Raw genomic sequence first — 23,740 nt, forward strand, 5'->3', positions numbered from 1 at the left:
TATGATGAGTTTGTCAAGCTCAAGAATGACAATGAAAAGCTCAAGAAAGATCTTGAAGAACTCAAGACCACCAAGTCCGTTGTGCTAGAAACTCTTGATAATGATGATGGGTTGATACTTGAGAATGAGAAGCTCAAAGAAGAAAACAAGAAGCTCAAGGAAGAGAAAAACAATGATGCTCTTAAGAAAGAAAACTAGAAGCTCAAGTTAGAGAAAGAGCATCTCAAGATTGGATTGAGCAAGTTCACTAGAGGCAAGTATCTTCAAAGTAAGCTACTAATAAACACCATCATGAAGATGGATAGAAGTGGCATTAGATACATTGCAAACAAAGAGAAGAAGGCTCAAGCTCAACAACAATAAAAGCCAAAGCCAAAGAAGTATTTTGAGCGTGGAAAAGAAGGCCACTTTGCTCATGAGTGCCAAACTCCACCACCACAACCCTTGCCCAAGCATGCTAGACCTTTTGCCTTTAATGCTCACTACATGCTTAGAAAGGACTCTAGTGGAAAGATGAAAGTCATGTTCTTGGACCCCCAACAAGAATAGGCCTAAGAAAATTTGGGTTGCTAAGTCACTTGTTGAGAAGGTGAAGGGCCCTCAACAAGTTTGGGTTCCTAAAGTTTGATCTCTTGTGTGTAGGTAAACTATAAGACCAGTGGAAGTCATTGGGTTATTGAAAGTGGTTGCACACAACATATGACCGGTGATCCTCGTATGTTCACCTCACTAGATGAAGAAGTAGATGGATAAGAAAGAATCCTCAAAGGGCAAGGTCAAAGGATTGGACAAAGTGGCTATATTAAATGATCATTCCATCTCAAATGTGCTATATGTTGCTTCATTGAGTTTCAACTTGCTATCCATTGGACAATTGTGTGATCTTAGCTTCCAATGCTTGTTTATCAAGAAGAAGGTTGTTGTATCCAAAAAGGATGATGATCATGTGATATTCAAAGGATTTAGATACAACAACTTATATTTAGTGAACTTCACCTCTGAAGATGTAAACTTGAAGATATGCCTATTCACCAAAACAACTACTTGGGTGGCTATGGCATAGAAGACTTGCTTATGTTGGGATGAGCTCACTCAAGAAGCTACTTGAAGAATGATTTGGTGAGAGGGTTGAAGGATGTAAAGTTTGAAAAGGACAAGCTTTGTAGTGCATGTTAAGCCAACAAGCAAGTTGCAAATACCCATCCAACAAAAGCTTTCATGTCAATCGCAAGAGTGCTAGAACTCCTTCATATGGATCTATTTGGACCAACAACATACAAGAGTTTGGGAGGAAATCTTTATTGTCTTGTGATTGTTGATGACTATTCAAGGTATACATGGGTATTCTTCCTTCATGATAAATCCGAAGTTGCATCTTGCTTCAAGAAGTTTGCCAAGAGAGTACAAAATGAATTTGAAGTGAAGCTTAAGAAGATAAGAAGTGACAATAGGAAGGAATTTGACAACATAAACATAGAAGCCTATTGTGATGAAGTTAGGATCAAGCATGAGGTCTCCGTAATATATACTCCTCAACAAAATAGTGTAGTTGAAAGGAAGAACCAGACATTGATCACTCTTGCAAGAACAATACTTGATGAGTACAACACCCCCGAAGCTCTATGGGCGAAAGCCATCAACACCACATGCTATGCATCCAACCGCCTATTCCTTCAAAAGTTTCTTGGTAAGACACCTTATGAGTTGCTTAATAGGAAGAAGCCAGACGTCTCCTTCTTTAAGGTGTTTGATTGCAAATGCTACATCTACAAGAAGCGACAACACCTAGGGAAGTTTCAAAGACATTGTGATATTGGTTTTCTTGTTGGTTACTCATCAAAGTCCAAAGCATATAGAGTATTTAATCATGCCACCGGCTTGGTTGAAGAAATATATGATGTGGAATTTAATGAATCTAACGGCTTCCAAGGAGCACATAAGAATCTTGATGATGCAGGTGATGAACCATTGAGGGAGGCTATGAAGAACATTCCAGGTTGGAGACATCAAGCCTAAAGATGATAAAGATGTTGTATAAGTGATTGATCCACCTTCTTCATCAAGTGTGCCACAAGATGATGATAAAGATAGAAGAGTAGAAAATGAAGACACTCATGTCTCCCGTGATCAAATGGTGGCATAGGCACAAGATGTTGATGCTCCACAATCTCCTTCTCAAGTGGTCAATAGAAAAAATACACCTCTACTACAAGATCATCCACAATATCTCATCATAGGGAGTTCATCAAAGGGTGTAATGACTTGCTCATAAAAACTTGCTTTCATTTATTGCTCATCACTATTTTGTCTCTTGCTATGAGCCTACCAAGGTAGAAGAAGCTCTTCAAGATCCGGATTGTATAAATGCCATGCATAAAGAGTTGAACAACTTCACCCGCAATGAAGTTTGGACTCTTGAAGAGCGGCCAAAAGGAGCAAGAGTCATTAGAACAAAGTGGGTGTTCCGTAACAAGCAAGATGATCAAGGCGTAGTTATGAGGAACAAGGCAAGACTAGTTGCAAAGGGGTTCTCTCAAGTTGAAGGATTGGATTTTGGAGAGACCTTTGCACCGGTTGCAAGACTAGAAGCCATTCGTATCCTCCTTGCATATGCATCACATCATGAAATGAAACTATATCAAATGGATGTGAAAAGTGTATTTTTAAATGGCTTTATTGATAAACTAGTCTATGTTGATCAACCTCCCGGGTTTAAAGACCCTAGATATCCTAATCATGTTTATAGGTTGTCCAAGGCATTATATGTGCTTAAGCAAGCTCCAAGAGCTTGGTATGAGCGGCTTTGGGACTTCCTTATTGAGAAGGGCTTCACCATCGGGAAGGTCAACACCACACTATTCACCAAGAAACTTGATGGGCATATCTTCATTTATCAAGTGTATGTTGATGATATCATCTTTGGATCATTAAATGAAGATTCTTGCAAAGAGTTTGGTGAATTGATGTCGAAGAAGTTTGAGATGTCAATGATTGGAGAGCTTACATTCTTTCTTGGTTTTAAAATTAAACAAATGAGAGAAGGGATTTTCATCTCTCAAAAGAAATATACAAATGATCTTCTCAAAAGATTCAAGATGGATGAATGTAAGCCAATCAAGACACCAATGCCAACTAATGGACATCTCGACCTAGATGAGGGAGGTAACACAGTTGATCAAACTCTCTACCGCTTTATGATTGGTAGCTTGCTATATTTAACCGCATCTAGGCCCGACATCATAGTTTAGTGTGTGTATGTGTGCTAGATTTCAAGCTAATCCTAAGGAAACTCACTTAATTGCCGTAAAAAGAATCCTTAGGTATCTTAAGCTCACACTAAGCATTGGCCTTTGGTATCCCAAAGGAGCTATATTTGAGTTAGTTGGCTATTCCAATTCAGATTATGCCGGTTGCAAAGTTGATAGAAAAAACACATCCAGAGGGTGCCATTTGCTTGGTAGATCACTTGTGTCTTGGTCCTCCAAGAAGCAAAATAGTGTGGCCTTATCCACCGCCAAAGCGGAATACATTGCCGCAGGTGCTTGTTGTGCACAAATACTTTACATGAAACAAACTTTGCTAGACTATGGTGTAGTTCTAGATAAAGTACCTCTTTTGTGCGACAATGAAAGTGCGGTAAAACTTGCAAATAATCCGGTTCAACACTCTCGCACCAAGCACATAGATATCCATCATCACTTTCTTAGAGATTATGTTGCTAAAAATGATATATCATTAGAAGGTGTAAGGACCGAGGATCAATTAGCGGATATCTTCACTAAACCGCTAGATGAGGCAACATTTTGTAGATTGCGGAATGAGCTCAATGTTCTTGATTTTAGGAACTTTACAAAAAAATGAGCTTGTGTTGTCCCTTGTATTGCATTGTAATATACAACATATTTAGTTTTTGGTAATACATATAGGGCTTGTCTAACATGGTTAAGATAACCACTGTAAAGCGTGTGAAGAAGCTTAACCTTGGATCAAACTTGACAAGCAACTAGATTTACTTTCAAGTATTGCATTGCATATGCATGAATGTTGTTTTGTCGTTTATCTTCAATTACCCTCTTATTGCCTATTTTTTTTAAAAGAATTATAGCCTAAGGCAAAATATTTTAAAAAAATTAAGGGTTTGAGAGAGGTCACTCACATCAGTCCCAATTGGTGTTTATTTGGATCTTATTGGAGTTGGGACTTGATTGGGAACAGACAGCACGGAGGACTTTGAAGTTTTGCTAGAAAAGGAGTGACCGGACGCTGCACCGGACTCTGATGTCCAGCATCTGGTCAGTTCACAGGAGGTAAACTTGCTACGAAGGAGTGACCGGATGCTGGAACTAGTGTTCTCCCAGCATCCAATCAGATGGTGGCTCTACGTCCGATCGATCGAAGATGATGAAGACTGCTTGCACCGGACTCTGGCTGTGTCCGGTCGGTGTCCACCGGACGCGTCCGGTCATGATTCTAGGGGTTTTGGACCTTACTAGAATTGACCGGACGCTGGGTGGCAGTGTCCGATCGCTGCCACCAGAGCATTCGGTCAGTAGAAAATATGCGGGACCCAGATTCTTTCTCCGTTTCCTTTTCCACTCCATAGGGGACCCCCCATATAATCCAAGCACGCGTTGACCTAACTCATCCGCCGCGCACCTATCGTTCTCGAGCCGCCGACTTCTCCACATCTGCTCCCATGCGCCACCGCTCACCGTCGCATCTAGCGCAGCATGTCCATAGAGCAGCCGAGCCACGCACCGCTTGCATGCCCCTCGTGCCACCACATCCTGCGCCACCCTGCTCGCCCTGCTCCCACGCCAGCGCTGCCGCGCATCCACCACGTGCTCATGCCCTAGCTTTGCTGGTGCCACCTGCTGCACTACCGTCCATGCTTGTGCCTACAGCACTCTAGCACTGTCGTGTCCACCAAGTCCTTGCCCTAAGCTTGCCTATGCCCTGGCTCTAGCGCTTCGTGAACCCTAACCATTCGATTCATCACATTGCATTGCCGATCCACACCAAACAGTGCTTTGCGAACCCTTACCCTAGGATTCTCGGTGGTTTCCCCGCGTATCGTTCCTCTGCTTCTTAGGTCACCAGTTCGTCAGGTAGCATGCCCCCAATTCAATTTCATACATATTGCTTGCTTTCTTAGGGTTTCGCATCTCTAGATTTATTGTTATTATTTACAAATCCGATCTACTCTAACGTGCAGCGAGTCGATGCCGTTGAGGTCATATTTGCAGTTGTTAGTCAACTCGAGGCCAAGCTCACGAGTATGGATCGAGGCCAAGCCTCGGAAGTGACAATTGGCAGTTGTTTCTTTTTAGTGGCAGTTGTTCTTTTCAGATCCAACCGATGGTTCATGTCAAGAATGTTGGAGGCGGTCCAGGTGATGAGGATCCGAGGCATCCGCCTCGCTTGCCTACATATCCAAAAGGTAAGGCAACAAAGAAGCACAAGTATCCATATGCAGATATAGCTAGAGCAGCCGCAGTTGCAGAGGCTGCAGAGCGTGCCGAGAGAGGAGGTGCTCGCAGTGGAGTCTGGATCGCAGATCAGCTTTCACCTGAAGTGAGGGCTACACTTGAGTAGGTTAAGCGCCTTCATGGTGGTCCACCTGGGACTCTCATGACTGGAGGATGGTGTGTTGCCATTGATGAGGGTCAGCCTCAGGGGGAGTCATAGCAGCAGGAGTCACAGGCAGCAGAGTAGACTCTAGAGGGACAGCAGGCACAAGAGACAGATCAGGCACCTCAGCCATAGCTTCGCTGCTCTAGTCATACCCATGTTCTAGTCACACCGAGGGCAGATACACAGCAGAGGGGTTCTCGTCCACCGCCTAGACCATAGGGTCCATCTCCAGTGACTCATCTAGATTTGAGGGCTACCACAGCCAAGCAGGTGCAGCAGCTTAGATTTGTGGAGTTTGAGCAGTGGTTTCTGCTGAGGCGAGATGAGCATGCATCAGAGGGCTTCTACACACCATCGCAGGAGGATTTCTACAATGCATATCTTAATAGTGGAGCTGTTTTCAGATCTCAGAGGGTGTGCAACATAGAGTCTATTGTTGCAGCAGCTGGAGAGCACATTCACCCCTACCTTACTTATCTACCAAGGTTGACAGACTTACTTGGATAGACAGGATTGTATGTTCCATCTTGGGTCCATCAGTTCTATGCTTCTCTCTGGATTGACCCGCAGCACAGATTCATACACTTTGCATTCAGTGGCAGAGATTATAGGCTGATAAGCACCAGGGTCAGAGAGATACTCTGGCTTTAGGAGCAGTCCATCTGGCTACATGAGGTTTGCTATGGACAGAAAATGCCCCCTAGACGTCCTCATGGTGGGATGGTGCCCCCTATAGATCTAGTCCGCTACTACTTCACAGAGCCATTCGGCAAGGGGTCTAGCAGGACATCTAGTGATCTTACTCCTACTGCTAGAGTGCTTGATGCCATTATGAGGAGGACACTGCTTCCAAGGATGGGCTATCATGAGGGCTTGACTCGCATCTAGTTGTGGCTACTAAACTATCTGATGCAGCAGACAATATTTGATATTTGAGATCTCCTTCTATCAGAGATGGAGGACACTATTACTGAGGGGTTCAGAGGTCACCGACAGTTGCCCTATGCCCACTAGATCATGTTTCTTATTCACAGGGTAGTTACTGTGAGGTCGCATAAGATGCTAGCTGAGTACAGTGGTGCTACGATAGAGTTCCCTACATATAACCTAACTTAGATGATCTGCCATAGTACACCGACTGCACCTAGCTAGCCGCGCCGTCGTCTAGAGGTGCCAGAGACTATAGCCTAGTAGGATGATACTATTAGGGGCATAGCAGCTATAGAGGAGGAGTTGTTGGATGCTCAGTAGGAGGGGATGGTCGAGAGCAACCCCTAGTGATAGCTCAGATGAGGACTACCGCGAGATACCTTAGATGCCTCCTCGATGACATGATCATAAGGCCGGTAGCTCCAGTTCAGCTCCATCCGCATCGTAGACTGACCCCGCTCTACTTACCATACTTGAGCGGATGAGGTAGGATCAGGCTCGCTAGGCTCAGGAGACCACCACCATGTTTGCACAATTTTAGGCTCGATAGGATGAGTTTTAGCGGTAGCAGCATGCCATGCATCAGCAGCAGGCTCCTCATGCAATAGCAGCTCCTTGGATTTATGCAGCATATAGTGATAGCTATTGGGGTTCCACCGCCACAGCCTTCACCCCAGCTTGGTCAGCCTACCACCACTTCTATGACTCTAGTGTTACAGCCTAGTGGGCTTTAGAGTCAGGGACAACCACCAGCACAGTTTGCTTCACCTACAGAGCAGGTGTCCCTAGTGGTTTGCTTCACCCATGATAGCCCTATAGTTTACACCTCTCCAGATGGGCTTTACACCGGCTCAGACTTCTTCACAACTAATGCCAGAGACTACAGTGTTCAGGAGCCTTGGTGCATCCTTCAGTGAGTTGATAGGGTAGCCTACTCCTCTATATCTACATGTCCCAAGTCCTTCTATAGTTGCACCTATTACCGAGACTACAGAGACGCTCCTTTTGTCAGTGGCATCATCAGAGCTAGCTGCTTTCAGTCATACCTGCACAGTCTACAGCAGCTCCAATTGTTGATCCGACCCAGACTAGCTTCAGCATCACTTCCAGCTACAGAGGGTCAGATAGCTCAGAGCTCAGGTTCAGATGATGATGGCACTTAGTTCTAGCTTGCTCCTCATACCTCAAGCACCTGACTCGTTCGCTACAGCCCCACCTGACTGACCCTTAGGTTTTAGTGTTTGACGCCTAAAGGGGGAGAGGGTTCGAGTATGCTAGACTTAGGGGGAGCGACTTAGGGGGAACTTAGTTTACTTAGACTATAGACTATCTATTATATTTGGTTTTTATGTGTGATACACTGTTATGCATTCGTCGTGTGTTTACTTTTATGCATTAAACTTCTTATGTGATAGTGATATCTATGTGATTATGATATATGACATGTGTGCTCTCTACTTTGTATTATTTACATGTCATATCAGTTGTGCTAAGCTCATTTGCTCTTGCTTCCGCATTTTACTCCGATGCGAATGGGCTTTGTTACTTGTACTCATGCTTATTTCATATTCTTTGAGTACATCATGTTGGCTTAGGTCATATAAGCATGCCTAACACTTTTGTTCTTATTGCCAAAAGCTTATATGAACCAAGCTTGTTAAAAACCTCATCTCTTTCACATACTTGAGGTAGTATTGTCATCAATCACGAAAAATGGGGAGATTGAAAGCATCTAGGCCCCTAGTTGGGTTTTGATGATTAATGACAATACGTGATTACTGTGACTAACGTATATTTTACAGAGGCAATTAAGTTAGGTCACGGTAATGGAGATCGATTGGGCAATCATAGTGGTCATGCCCCTATGATGGAAATCATTTCGGTTTTCAAAGGATGGATGACAAGGTTAAGGATGGACTAGTTCTAAGTGTCATTTGGAGTTAAAGAGACACTTAGAGTAGTTTAGGACTTTGTTTTTCCTTTGGTCATACTATTAAGGGGGTATGGATGGGTAGCTTGACCTAGGTGAGTCTAGTGAGTTAGGTGTGGTGCACACTTACTAAATCTAGCACTAGGTAGCTCTAAAATAGCCCTTAGATCCAATGGAGCAAACTTCATTCACGTATGATCGAGAGTTGGAAGTGAATAGGAGGGTCATATACTGACCGGACACTGGCTCCGGTTTGACCGGACGTTGGCTCAGGGTCCGGTCAGTTCATTTGATCGAGGTGTTTTCGTCTGGTGTGACCGGATACTGAGAGATCAAGTGACCGGACGCTGAGGGACAGCGTCTGGTCAACTCTAGTAAGGTTCCAGAGAGGGAAAATCTCGACTGGACAGTGTCCGGTCACACTGTAAACACTAGAGTTCAGGGTGAACTGACAGGCGCGTCTGGTCACCATGTTCGGAGCGTCCGGTAACCCCGCAGAGGCACATAATGGTTTGTTTTTTAGCCCATGTTATAAATACTTCCTCCACTCGTGTATGGGGGTACTTTTGCTCATTCCAATAGCTGAGAAACACCTTTGAGAGTGCCAAGAAGAGCAATGTCCTAGTGAGGTGATTGAGATTTAAGAATCCCAAAGAGAGCCCTTATTAGTGAGATCAAGAGGAGCAAAGTGTGTATCCACCATTCTCATTAGGCTTGTCGTGGTGAAGTGAGAGTTCATGCTTGTTACTCTTGGTGATCGCTGTAACACCTCGGGTGTTAGCCTTGCATAACTTGACTTGCATAACATGAGCATGAGCATCAAGCATTCATAAACAAGCATTTACAATTGAAACATTGGATTGAAACATCTGCAACATTTGCTTGTTATCGCATGTTTCCTTGAACGTATGCAACTTTTCTCATTATTTCATGTCTCCATGTGTATATGCATATGATCATAAGAGTATACATGTAGATGGTTGGTATAAGTCACAAAAATATATTGGCAATACTTAGGTTAGCCAATGGAACATGGTTCATGAATGTTACTTCCCATGATCAAGCCTTAAGTCATGTTTCCTGTGATTACACTAAATAGCTCTATGAGTGCCTCATACATGAAATGATTGTATGACCTTGCAATTAGCCTAAACATGTTTAGAGTATCATTATGAATAACTATGGTATTCATGGCTAGGGCTAAATAGATCACTAAGTCATAATTCATGAACAAGTCTTCATTTAAATGTAACATGTTTGACCAAGTTTGAATCATATGCTAGAGACTATGCATGTATGTGATCACTAAAACAAAGTTGTAGTATTTGTAATAGGGAACAACTGTTATGTTTGGGTCATGAGGTAATAAGGTGCATAGGTTAGTCTTTTGGAGCTCACGAAAATCACCAAATAACTGCTTTCAACACTTAGCCATTTTTTTGTTCTAAGTCATGCCCTGACAGTGCTGTCAGCTCGACTTTGGATTGATTTTTCTCAGTAATGGTTGCGAATTATCACATGATTCTTTAATAAGAAACGAAGATGGTACATAGGTCTACAAGTTCCATTTAGATTGTCGGTACGATAGAGTAACCGTTTAGCAGTTTGATTGTGTTGAAATCGCGTCGTCAGTCGGTCTGTTACTGCGCCGAACGAACTGAACTGGCTGGTTCAGTGGCCGACATCGGTAGAACCCGTGCCTAGCCACTCGGTCGCCACCGGAACCTCTCCACCCTCGTCTCCACGACTCACCACGCTCGCACTAGCTCGCTAAGAGCGCTTGGTAAGCCACAGCAACGCACACGCTCTCGTCGGAGCATCGCCGCCGTGTTCCATCGTCGTGGCCATGCCGTTATAGTCTACCATTCCACGTGATAGCTGATGTGCTAGGTTAACCATAGGACACTGGTGCTTGTTCGAGCTTTAGGTCGAGCCGCCGAGGTCATCACTGGCGTACCACCGTCGTCTCGCCTCGCCGAGCCACCATGGCCGCCGCCGTCGTCACTAGCATCGACGATAAGGCCGGCCAAGTGGTGCAATAGATGCACTAAGTCACGTAGGTCACGCCGTGAAGATGTCACCGCCGGTGGACTCGCCGTCGACGAGCTAGGGCCACGCGAGCTTGCTCAGCGCCGCCGGCTCTATTTTGGTTTCACTGACAGGCGGGCCCTGCTGACCAGCGGGTCCCACCGGTCAGCGACTCCATGTATTAAAGCTAGTTCATTTTGAATGCAGATTCCATATGTTTTGTAATTTTTGTATCTTTAGTTTGGTAGCATCAAAAATTGTGAAATAAATTTGTTAGTGTTCCTTAGGAAGTGTAGTATTTAGGAAAAATATGTTCTTGACATTTATAGTAGAAATTTTTGGAGATTTAAATAGAGATTTAAAATGTGCTTTTGAATACATTCAAATTTGTTTATTTTATATCTAGAGTTCCTTTGCTCCAAAAATTATAAAATTTTTGTGGTAAGCTAGTCTTAGCATATATGAGCTCTGGTAAAAATTTGAAGATGAGTGCATGTGTAGATTTGTAGTTATAGATTTTTATTTTATAATTAGGAGATCCTTGTGTAAATATTTATAAATTATTTAGGAATCCAATACTCATGAAATTTGTTGGAGGGTATCCTAGTAGTATATGGATGCTAAGAAAAATAGGAAATTTGTTGCTTGACACTTTTCAATAGGGTTTTCTAATTATGCTATTTCAAGCATTGCTGCCTTGTCATTTTTGTATAGGATGTTCTACTTGGCAAAATAATATGAAATCTTTATAGTAGTCCTTTGATAGCATTAGTAAGGCACTATAAATTTTTGAGAAATTATGAAGTACATCTGGTATATGTTTATTATTTAACCTAAATATCTCAGTAAAATAATAAAGGCATTTAAATAAATAGTTTGGGCTTCACCATTATATTATCTTAAATGTATTTGGTATGCTTAAACTATTGGTAGATTTTATGTTGTCAAATTTTGACTGATTACATAAAGTAGAAGTATTGTTACTTTGTATTGCATATTGAATAGTTTCCAGACAGATTCGGGAGTTTGATGAGTTGCATGTTGAAAATGATGTGTACTGTAAAAATGGTTAATAATAAAGTTGTAGAGAATTTGATAAGCTTTCCAGAAAGTCCAGGATCACTGGATTTGGATTAGTAGAACTCCAGTTATGAGTGAAACAAGTAGCTGCTATTTTGTGGTATAATCGATGCATTATGGAAGTAGATAATTAAATAATCGAGAAGAGATATGCACCTACTCAATAAACATGATGCACTTGTTAACATATATGCATTCGTAATACTTATGCCATATTCATGCATCTAGGATTGGAGGAAGAGATAACGTTGCTGGAATTCGAAGAAGCAGAGGAAGGGGACCAGCAGGAGAATCCACAAGCCACAGCTCCCGAAGGCGTGGAGCAGAATCCTGAAGAGCTTCCGGAGTGTCCTGACCATCGCCCTACTTCCTTTCTGCGAGGCAAGCCTCGGAGCATTCTAAGTCTCCCAGTAATTTACAAATGTTTACTTAAGTACTTATGATTGATGCATTAGGTTATATGAGTTGAATGGAACCACTTGATGCATATAAATTCCTTGTCCAGATATTAAACCTTTAACCGGTATAGGTCCAGGATCGAATAAATACTTAGCCATGCTTAGACCGGCAGAAGTCGGGTGATGTCCTGTCACCTGCGAGATATAGGTGGATACCGGAGCACGGTTGGCTATATTTGCTATCGTGGAACAGAACCATGGGTAAAAGAAAATCGAGACCGGACGGGAAGTCGATAGAGAAGCAACAAGACATGGAGGTCTTGGGTGTGGATCTATCCCCGTCTGTGTCGATTAAGGACCATACCGTTGTTGGCGCTTCTGACAAGATTGAACGCATGCCTCTCACTTAGCTGGCCGGATAACTTGTTCCGACCGCGAAACCGAGTAATTCAACTTAGGCTAGGACCTGTTCTGTTGTGCGCTCCTTTCGGAGAACGATCAGACTGAGCCCACGGGCAGGCTTAGCCTGAGCATCCTGGCATCTGGTGTTCCTGATTATGCGGCGCGGTACGGACCCGCGAAATGTGTACCTGAGTTGTACCAAAGGTGACCTAAGGCTATCGTGGCTGGTAGACCTAAGTTTGTGTTAGGAATAAATTCCCAGCTGGTTGAAATCGATTCGAATCGCCGTCTCTCCCGGATAGTGAGAAACTTGGCTAGTCCCAACATCGTAGTAACTGTGTTATGAAATATGATGGTTCGAATGAATATGGAATTACAATACCTGCTATGGTTATTATTGTATGCTTCTAAATGATATACCACATGTTTGGCACAGGATAGTTGCTAATCTAGAAATGGATAGTTATAATTAACTTGATAAAGGAATCGTAATTATAACAATGAGTCATTTGCCTTTATGCAAAATGTTATCGAGTTACGTCCACTTATACAGCCTTGCATAATCCTTGGAGTCATTTATTTCTGGTTCATGACGGGTAAGTCTAGCTGAGTACCTTCTCGTACTCAGGGTTTATTTTCCCATTGTTGCAGATGGCACTGTGTATCATGGTTATTGCAAGAGTTGCTTCTATCCCGCTGTGGATGAGGAGTAAGCCTTGGGCAGGCTTCTTTATTAATTCCTATCCTTGCTTTTGTGGACCGTGATCCTACCTGGCACTGTATTAAACTATGTTGGAAATTTTATTTTCGAACTGTTTTGCTTCCGCTTTATCTATCAAACTCGGTTTATAATAACTTTTATTCGTACTCTGATGATAAAATGTATCTGTGAACTTTATGTAATATGTGGCATGTATGTTGAATCCTGTACGATCTTGGTTGTTGTAAATCGTTTATCGAGACCCGTCGTGGTACTCGACGGACTACCGGGTTTATAGGGGTTCAAGTATGATAGTGCGACCGCTTGCGGGCTGCCATTATACTTGTACTCTTATAAATTGGTTGGTTCTACGACAATCGTCCATCACCTAGACGGATTGGTGGTGATTGGAGAGCTTAATGATCATCCGGCGGAGCTTGTGGATGACCCAACTCAAGTTGTGAGCGGTTGTGGGTGATTCACCGTGACGGAGTGTCGAAGAATCAACCCGTAGAGAGCACTTGATCCTTGCGCGGGTGCTCCAACGAGGACTAGTGGGGAGTGACGACTCTCCGATACCTCGGTAAAACATCGCCGCGTTTCTCCTTCTCCCTTTACTTTGAGCATTTACTTTGAGCAATTTAATTCTTGTCTTTTATATTCCTAGAATTGCCATACTAGAGTAGTATTGGAACCTAGGGTGCTAAACTTTTGTGCGTTAGATCAATAGAAACACTTTTCTAGGCACAAAGGGTTAATTGGGCTAACCGTAGAGTTTAATTATTGCAAAAAAATTTAGAATTAGCCCAACTCACCCTCCTGTTGGGCATCTTGATCCTTTCATACATGATAACCATGACATTCATAATATAAGCTCGAGACATAATGACTCCGTTCGTTTCACTGAAAAAACAAACCGAAATACTATTCCAGCTGATTTGTTGTGAGAGAAAAACTACTATTCCAGCTGAAAAAAGAAGCTGAAAAGTACGGATTGTAAGAGAAACGAACAGGGCCAATAGTCAACTTAGATATAATAAGTAAAACTCATATAAGAAGCGAAACTCATAATATAACCCGTGCGTTGCAACGAGACGTATTATTGCGTGATCAGTTGATTGAAGTTAGCTATATTACCTCTTTTTTTAAAAAAAAAAGAAGTTAGCTACATTTATTTGGTTTAATTGGGCAACCTTATCTCAATTAAATGATTGTTTATCATAAATGCAGGTGCAATAAATCTTTGCATGGAAAATTGACATGAGATTCTAAAATTGATGACTATTGTGTGTATGTGTTGTAAGGTTAAGAAAGCTGAAAAGTGAGCCACGTATCCTTGGGCGCGATGTTGATGGCAAAAATTAGCATATTAAATATATATGGTTAGGAACGTAAAAGGTATAATTAAGGTCAAACATGTTTGGGATGAGCATCCCTGAGTTCCTTTGTCTGGGTCTCATCGGGTATGTCTGCCGACGTGAGTTTTGTGTGGGCTTTCTAAGATTTGTTTGTGCTTTTGGAGATTTTGTATGCGCTGTCCAGCAAGTTCCAGGATTGTTGTCTACGCTCTCAGCAAGTATCGTGGGTAACGAGAGTTGGCCGCGCACCATGCATGTTACGTGATTAAGTGGGAAAGAGTCCGATACGGAGCTGTATTGAGTCCGATACGGAGCTGTATTCCAGCGCATCTTGTTTGTTGGAACTTGATTACGAAGAAAAGGCAGGACTCTAAATAGGAAGCAGAGGAGAAATCTGAAGAATGAAACAACAAATAATTGTTTAGTCATCGATTTCGTGGAATTTGGTGGCATGCACGTATATGGTTCTGACACGGTGATCTTTGCATCCATCCAATCAACGAAGGCTTAGGATCAAATTCGTATACTTGCACCATCAGATGATCGGACTTATTCCTATCTGATCTCGTCCTATGAACGGACTCATTTCGTAGCAAAGACGGACACCATATTTGGATCGGAATATATTACAGGAACACAAGTGGTTAGCTAGAGAGAAGTGGACTAAAAAGAATGAGCTAAAATTTTGGCCCTTTGATATTAGGCAGTATAGATTAAGTTAGGTATAGAAAAAAGTTTATAGGAAACAAAAAAACGAAAAATCTAGAAGAAATAAGAACCGAAACCGGACACCTATATGGACACGCAAAAAATATGCAGCAAATGTTCACACAAAAAAGAAATGGAAAACAACAATGCCCCTATCTTAGTGGTTTAGACACGTGAAAAACATAGGAACCGTTTCGGGGGAAAAAAAAAAAGGCTCCAGCAAGCTTGATTAAAAAAGGTCCCACCAGTCAACACAGAAAAAAAATGATCTTTAATAGATAACAAAGTAGTAGAGGATACGGACACTCTAGATTTATGTGAGCAGGAAAGACGGACAACGTATTGGGATGGAAAAAGAGCAGGCTTATGTTTTGGAATTGGACTTCCTATCATGCTAGATAAGAGCTAATCTAATTTATATGAGCATCAGTTATTTTATACCTTCGTTGTCCGGTAGTTAGAGGTAGACGGGCCAAAAAAATAGATGAACAAAAAAAAATGAGCTAAAATTTTATCTCTTTATTATTAGATATAGATATAGAATTGCCTATCGGAACAAACTGTGCAACTCTACCAACCAACCACATGCAATGCGATACCATATATCAAAATAAAACAGGAAGACATGGACTCTAGGACATAGGAGCAACCAATGCAGAACCAGAACATATGCTAAATGTTCACATTACTGAAACATCACACATGTGAAGGACTCGTCAGAAAACATGCACGGGTTGTCTTCTGCCAGGCAGAACAGATCCATATGCTTCCAATATACAAATCTACCAAATCACAGGTCACAGCACATCAATTGATGATCACATGAGACCCAAAAAATGCTATGAATGATACTACGGAACACGGATAAGGCAAACCAATCGAGCTCAGAACTCCTCAACAGAGACGGCTTCGCGAGGTACCTCATAAGCATCCTTCTGCCTCAGCTTCTTCACGCCGGCGATGAAGCATATCTTGTCAGACTTGTAGCTCTCGATGCTCACGCTGGCCACCTTCACCTGTACCACCACCTTGGTCTTCATGCCTTCAACCCCGGAAAGCTTGCCTCGGGACAGAGTCGCCTTGACACGAGGAGCATACCGTATCGTGGAGGAATCCTTGAAGCTCACCTCGCAGGGCTTGGACAGGTGCACCACCAGCTTCGAGGTTGATTCGTCATACTCATAGCAGATGATGTTACGAGGGAAGAGACCTGGAGGGAGGTTGTGCTCGCGCAGTAGATCAGAGAGTGACTTCTTGTGTCCTGGACAAAAGAAACTGATGTCAGTGCATATTTTTCAAATATCAATTATACAACTGTGCAAAGGTATTACTGATAAAATCGAAGCCATGTTCTTAATAAGACAAGTTACGGAGCGGTATAGGGAGAAGAGGAAGGACCTACACATGGTTTTTATTGACTTGGAGAAGGCTTATGATAAAATACCAAGGAATGTTATGTGGTGGGTTTTGGACAAACATAAAGTCCCAACAAAGTACGTCGGGCTCATTAAGGACATGTATAACAATGCTGTGACTAGTGTTCGAACAAGTGATGGAGACACGGATGACTTTCCGATTAGGATAGGACTACATCAAGGATCAGCTTTGAGCCCTTATCTGTTTGCCTTAGTGATGGATGAGGTCACAAAGGACATACAAGGGGACATCCCTTGGTGTATGCTTTTTGCGGACGATGTAGTGCTAGTTGATGAAAGCCGGACATGAGTCAATCAGAAACTGGAGTTATAGCGAGAGACTTTGGAGTCCAAAGGTTTTAGACTCAGTAGCACTAAAACTGAGTATATGAGTTGTGACTTCGGCACTACTACTCGGGAGGAGGAAGATATTAGTTTAGAAGGTCAAATAGTGCCTAGAAATGATACCTTTCGATATTTAGGATCAATGCTACAGAGAGACAGGGATATTGTTGAAGATGTTAGCCATAGAATCAAAGCAGGGTAGCTGAAGTGGCGTCAAGCATCTGGTGTCCTATGTGACAAAAGGGTACCACATAAGCTAAAAGGCAAGTTTTATAGGACGGCGATTAGACCTGCTATGTTATATGATGCAGAATGTTGGCCTACGAAAAAACGACATGTTCAACAGATAAGTGTTGCGGAAATACGTATGTTACGTTGAATTTGCAATCATACAAGAAGGGATCGAGTTCGGAACGATGATATACGTGATAAATTAGGGGTAGCACCAAGTAAAGAAAAGCTTGTCTAACACCGGTTGAGATGATTTGGACATGTCCAACGGAGACCTTCAGAGGCACCGGTGCGTAGTGGAATCCTAAGCCAGGATAGTAACGTGAAGAGAGGCAGATAAAGACCGAAGTTGACTTAGGTAGAGGCAATAAAAGGAGACTTGAAAGGATGGAATATACCCAAAGACTTAGCCTTAGATAAGAGTGCTTGGAAAACAGTTATTCACTGTGCCTGAACCTTGATTACTTCTGCTGGATTTTAACTCTAGCCTACCTCAATTTGTTTGGGACTTAAAGGCTTTGTTGTTGTTGTTGTTGTTGTATATAACTGTGCAAAGGTGTTACGGGATGAGGTTAACGAAGAGATAAACGAACATAATTCAGAATCAGAAAGTGTCGAGTTTGGAGGGAAAGTCTAAGTTCATGGAGCAATTTTGACTTAGAATGTCAAACGAAATATAGCAACTGAAATTTATGACACTACAGAGACTAAATGATTTCTACAATATTTCAATTATTCATCATATAGACCAGCCCAACTTGCTTTGGGACTAAAATGCTTTATTGTTGTTGTTCAATTGTTCATCACAGAAATTGCAATCAGACAAATAAGATAAGATAACTGTGATCCACCAACAAATCAGGAGAAAGAGATCAAACAGTAATTAGACATAGTGTCCACTAACAATTGAAATGGATATATATAGATTATGAACACATTATTGACAAGACCTGTATTTGGCAAAAGGAAAAGTACACGAAAAGAGAGAGGAACCCAGTTTGCAAGCAGTCTATTCAGAACAAAGGTATCCTGTACTGAAGCTTTGACAGGAGTTAAGTTGTCCAGCTACATGATCGATTGCTTTTGTTCTTCTGGCCACAACAAACTAGACGCTGCTTAGAAGCAAGTGCTATGACAAACAATGGGCATTAGAGTACAGGCTGGCAAATCAATCGGCTATGGATTTGGTGCTTCCTACGACCAGGACATACACTGCAGTCTTGCTAATACCGCCAAAGACATGAGAGGACCAATGCCAAGATTGCACGTAAAACAAGCTGTTAGGTGAGCAAGTCCCCTATCCATCGCTCCTCTATGTACTTCTGAGTAATGGCATCAACGAAAAATTGGGTCTTTATCTAAAAAAAACATGGGCCAGATGCCAACCAATGCAGAGCAGCAGGTTGTCATAAAAGTCATTTCAGTTTGGCCCCCCATGTGCACTCTACTTTGCAGATCAGCGCCTTGTTTAGATGCCACCAAAATTCCAAGTTTTTTCACTCTCTCTCCATCTCATCAATTTTTAGCCGCTTGCATGGAGTATTAAATGTAGGTAAAAAAAATAACTAATTACACAGTTTAGTTGGAAATTACGAGATGAATCTTTTGAGCCTAGTTGGTCCACGATTGGACAATATTTGTCAAATAAGACAAAAATGGTACTATTCATCGGGTTGAAATTTTTTCAGCATCTAAACGAGGCCCAAAAGGGTAGAGGAAATCCAAGAAAAGCTAGATCCAATCAGAGGAAAGCCTAGGAATCAGGCAGCCGGTACACATAATCATATTAAGGTTCTGTTTGGTTCCTGCACCTCATAAAGTTCTTGTCACGTCGAATGCTTCGACACATGCATGGAATATTAAATATAAACTAATTACGAAACTAATTGCACAATTTACGACTAATTTACGAGACGAATTTTTAAGCCTAATTAGTGCATGATTTGACAACGTGCTACAGTAAACACGTGTTAATGACAGATTAATTAGGCTTAAAAAATCGTCTCGCAGATTAACCTCCATCCATATAATTGGTTTTATAATTAATCTATATTTAATGCACCTTATTAGTATCTAAATATTTAATGTGACATAAATTTTAGGAACGACTAAAGAACCCAACACCCCTGTAAATAAAGCTCTCTTTCCTGCATTGCTGTGGTTTTACGCATGAGGCAAAGAAAAGCTAACCGCAATGGATAGTTGCGCTGATGATGTTGCCAGAACAACTTAACATGCAACCAGAAGGTTCTAATTCATCATCTACATCTCTTCAGAGTCACTCTCATTTTCACAGCCCATCATGTACATCTCTTCAGAGTCGCTCTGATTTTCACAGCCACAAAACCAACCATGGAATGGAACAGAACAACTGTACCTTTGAGCTTCTCGAAAACCCATTTTGCCTTCTCCTCCACCGTGCTCGAAAAACGCTGCAGGTAAGATCAAAGGCTGTCAGTTTGGTAATGTCGATGCTGCTGAACTTAACGGCTTTCATCCAAAGTTGAAACTGATCTACTATTTCGTCGCCCCAGTTCAATCAAAGAGGGATTTTTTCCTTCACCATTCCACTAGTACTTGCTATGAGTAAAACACAATCCTCTTAATGAAAAACGGGTGTACACCCGGTCGCGAAAAAAAGCTAGCCCCGTTCGGTTTACCTCTATATTCAGCTCTATATTCAGCTTGTTTCTCTCGCAACCATTCAGTTAGAACGGTGTTTTTCGGCCAGCAGCAAGCCGAACGAGGATATAGAGTAAAACACGATGGGGATGAATTTAGTGCAGCCTCATCAATCAAAGAGGGAAAAGGTGCAAACGAGAATAATCCGCTAAAATAGATGCTCCAAGAAGTTGAGTCATCAGAGGTTCAGAGCTGACAAGAACCAGAAGAAAAAGAACGGACTTCACATTAGCACAGCCATGAGCCATGCAATGCAACAGGTAGTATTTCTAATCTCAACTTCCCCAGGACGACAGGACAGGATAGTAAAGATTGAAAGCAGCGGATCCAACGCAATGGCCAGGAGGCCGGAGTAACCGATTGCGCGGAAAGGCGAGACGGAAAAGGAGAGAATGAGGGATGGCGGCGACGGGCAAGCACTCACGGAGATGTCGTCGCCGATGGCGGAGAGCTCCTGCTTGGCCTTGCGGGAGATGGTGAAGCTGCCGAGCTTGGTGAGAGCCTTCTCCATCCTCCCTCCGGAAGCGCGGCCGCTCCGCTCGGCTGGCTGGTTCTCTGCGCCGCTCGGCCGCTCTTCCGGTGGTGGTGGGGTGCCGCAAGATGGGCGACAGAAGAACCAGGTTCAAAGCTGCGGCGCTCGGCCCGGGCGGACCCCGATAAATAAGCAACGGCTCGCGGATCGAGAGGGTCGTGGGCCTGCGGCGCCGGATCCTTTGCGACAGTGAGGCCTGCTTCCATATTTGCTGCCGTAGATTGGTCCTCTTTCTTTCACTTTTTCTTTATTTTTTGGGGGGGCTGGCTGGGTAATATTGCTAGTTTCCATTTGACAGCAAGCGTGTGATAGTGTTGTCGTTGCCATAATTCGAGCAGGTTTTCCGTCTGTGCGAAATTCTCAGAAGGAATCATCCACATCTCTTGATCTATCTACTTGGTCAAATTCGAGAGCGTTCGTTATTCAAAAGTCGAATTTGACAAAAATATAAGTATAGGCGTGGTGGATGCGTGGACAAGTATTTTCACAGGGAGAGCCGGAGAGTGGACGTTGGTGGCTTTGGTGCAGTGCGTGCGACCCGCGCGCTGGGCAGCGGCAGGAGCGGAGCGGGGCCGTTGGTGCCAGCGCGCATGACCGTCACGACTCACGACGCACCGCGCGGCGCTGAGCCGAACGCGTTCCTTGGTTTGAAGCGGCCGCGGGGAACGGAGCATACAAACGGCCCGCCCGCGCCGCGCGATCCATCAAGCTGGAGCGGCAAATTCGTAATTTCGTATGGCCGGGACCTTCCGTTGTTCCACGGAGTCGGGGACCGACACGTTATTATCCAATCAGTTTTTGGCTGGCTGGTGGCTGAGCGAGTAGATAGGCTCCAAGCCAGCTGGCGCAAATGTCATAGGGCTCCTCCGGCTTACTTTTCAGCACAACCGGTTTCGAGCCAGGCATTTGTCTCGTCCGGAGTCATGCACTCATGCACGGCTCATGGATGTCCTCCACTGTGCTACGTACACTGCTACTCAGGCCAAACAATTCCCCTCCAAAACCGTCAAATTTTCAAGATTCCTCGTCACAACGAATCTTTAGACACATGCATGAAGCATTAAATATAAATAAAAAATAAAACTAATTACACAGTTTAGACGAAATCCACGAGACGAATTTTTTAAGCCTAATTAGACTATGATTGGACATTAATTGTCAAATAACAACGAAAATGCTACAGTGCCATTTTACCAAAATTTTTGCCATCTAAACTGGGCCTCAGCATTATCTCCTCGTTTGTATCAGTAGATTGTAACTCGTGAAACAGGCCGTGTGGCTCTGAGCGTTGCCCTTCGCCTTGTCTACTCGCACCGCGCCACCGTGCAGCGTCGCACCCCACGACGCACGTCGCGCCTTGAGAATCTATGTGAGAACAGAAATGAAGGCATGTTTATCAATTGATCGTGAAGCTAAATAGAAAAATTACTTGAGTTTGCCGGTGTCGGTAGGGAAATCACTTAAGAAGAAGATTTGGGGAAGAATACAGGGCTGACAGAAAAAACTCCTCTCCAAGGCTGGTAAGGAAATCTTGATTAAGGCTCTTGCTCAATCCATTCCAACATAAGCTATGATCTTACAAAGAGCCTATGTGATGAGTTGAGCATGATGATTGCTAAGTACTGGTGGAGTCAGCAAGATAAAAATAATAAAATCCATTGGTTAAGTTGGCAGAAGCTGACTAGACCAAAGAAAGAAGAAGGCATAGGATTTAGGGATTTGCATTTTTTCAATATGGCCATGTTGTGTAGACAAACATGGCGACTACTCACAAATCCTTATACATTATGTGGTCAAGTCTTAAAAGCCAAATACTTCCCTCAGTCAGATATTCTCAGTTGTCGACCATATGCTAGGGTATCGTATACTTGGAAAAGTATACTGAAAGGGGCAGAATTACTAAAGGAATGCTTGATTTAGAGAATTGGCAATGGAGAAAAGGTTAAAATCTGGGAGGATTCATGGCTACCTAAAGGTACTACCGGAAGGCTGATTACACTAAGGCGTGCTTATTTGCTAAGGAGAGTGGATGAGTTAATTAATCCAGTAACTGGAGGATGGGATGTGCAACTAGTATATGATACCTTTTGGCCAGAAGATGCAAATGAGATTCTTAGGATTTCTATTGATGATTGAATGGAAGATTGGCCAACTTAGCACTTTGTGTCGGTGTTTCGAGTAAACATCAACGAGTAAATTTGTATATTGCGCGTCTGGCTCGGATGGTGTGCTAAGAAGACACAAGGATTATACTGGTTCGGGCTGAATGTCCCTACGTCCAGTTTCGGGCTGCTCGTGTTACCAGCACTGAGTTTGTAGTAGGGGGTTACAAACTGGCGAGAGAGGGACAGGTCCCAAGTCCCTGGTGGAAAAAATGAATGGGTACCGAGAGCTTGGTTGTTGCTCAGCTATGTGCTTGAGGTTTGACGTTAGTGCTCTTGATCTGATGCGGTGCGGTGAACCGATGCGATCTCGTGTGATCCGATGTCCCTTAGTGGGACGCCCTGCTTTTCCTTTTATAGGCCAAGGAAAAGCAGGGGTTACAGTCAAAGGGGAAGAGGGAAAAAAGAAAGAGAAATAAGACTCCTGGGTGTGCCGTACTCCTCTTCGCGTGGGTCCCGCAGACCCTGTAGATCATGGTGGCAGCGGCGTCGCATCGGGGTCCTATTGGTCGCTGCAGCATACGTGCGGGAGTAGTGCGCCGTTCTTATCTTCCATCCCATCTGAGCGGACGGAATGGTCAAAGGGTCCCCTGACAGAGGCCATACGGGGGGCTGGCGGTACAGTGCCAGTCAACTGACGCCGGTTGACTGACATTAGACGGTGGTCAGGCAAGGAGTTGGCAGCACAGTGCTGGCCTATTAACGCGATGGGCGACGTTAGTCTCCTAGCATGGCCCGATGCGACCGCTAGTCGCATCAGGACGCGTCCAAGACGTGTTCTCGGGCGTGCGTCTCTATGCCATAGTGGTTGAAGCGGTTCGGGTCCCACCCTAGGGCCACTGCTTTTGTTCGGTAGCAAATCCGACCCCCAGGGAACGGGTGAGGCGAAAATCTCACCCTGGGGGCCGGGCAAGATAGAATCCGACCCTCAGGGGTCTAACGAGGCGGAGCCCTCCCCGTGGGACCAGACGAGTCGGAGCCCACGCCTTGGGGTCAGACAAGGCGGAAACCTCATCCTCAGAGTCAGAGCCCACGCCTTGGGGTCGGACAAGGCGGGTCCTCAGAGTCGGACGAGGCGTGGCCTGGCCTGCCCCCTAGGGTCGGACGAGACGGAAACCTTGTTCTCGAAGTCGGACAAGGCGTGGCCCGTCCCCTGGGGTCAGACGAGGCGGAAACTTTGTCCTCAGAGTTGGACGAGGCATGGC

General features: G+C 43.6%; 1 protein-coding gene across 1 annotated transcript; it reads right to left on the reverse strand.

The window, feature by feature from the left end:
• Positions 1-15,793: 15,793 nt before the first annotated feature.
• On the reverse strand, positions 15,794-20,479 carry LOC136540410 (uncharacterized protein At5g01610-like). The gene is made up of 3 exons (XM_066532422.1): positions 20,266-20,479; positions 19,537-19,591; positions 15,794-16,429 (listed from the first exon to the last, which is right to left on the reverse strand). The coding sequence occupies exons 1-3, from the start codon at positions 20,350-20,352 to the stop codon at positions 16,053-16,055; spliced, it is 519 nt and encodes a 172-aa protein (XP_066388519.1). The 5' UTR covers positions 20,353-20,479; the 3' UTR covers positions 15,794-16,052.
• Between the last annotated feature and the right edge of the window lie 3,261 nt (positions 20,480-23,740).

Source organism: Miscanthus floridulus, chromosome 2 (genome assembly GCF_019320115.1).
Source record: "Miscanthus floridulus cultivar M001 chromosome 2, ASM1932011v1, whole genome shotgun sequence".
Lineage (NCBI taxonomy): Eukaryota > Viridiplantae > Streptophyta > Magnoliopsida > Poales > Poaceae > Miscanthus > Miscanthus floridulus.

What these genes read in the sequence shown, in the direction of transcription:
- LOC136540410 (XM_066532422.1), bottom strand. Translation starts at nt 20,352, where the DNA reads ATGGAGAAGGCTCTCACCAAGCTCGGCAGCTTCACCATCTCCCGCAAG. An exon ending in CCATCGGCGACGACATCTCC is followed by an intron (nt 19,592 to 20,265) that starts GTGAGTGCTTGC and finishes TCTTACCTGCAG; the next exon opens with CGTTTTTCGAGCACGGTGGA. An exon ending in GGTTTTCGAGAAGCTCAAAG is followed by an intron (nt 16,430 to 19,536) that starts GTACAGTTGTTC and finishes TCTTTTGTCCAG; the next exon opens with GACACAAGAAGTCACTCTCT.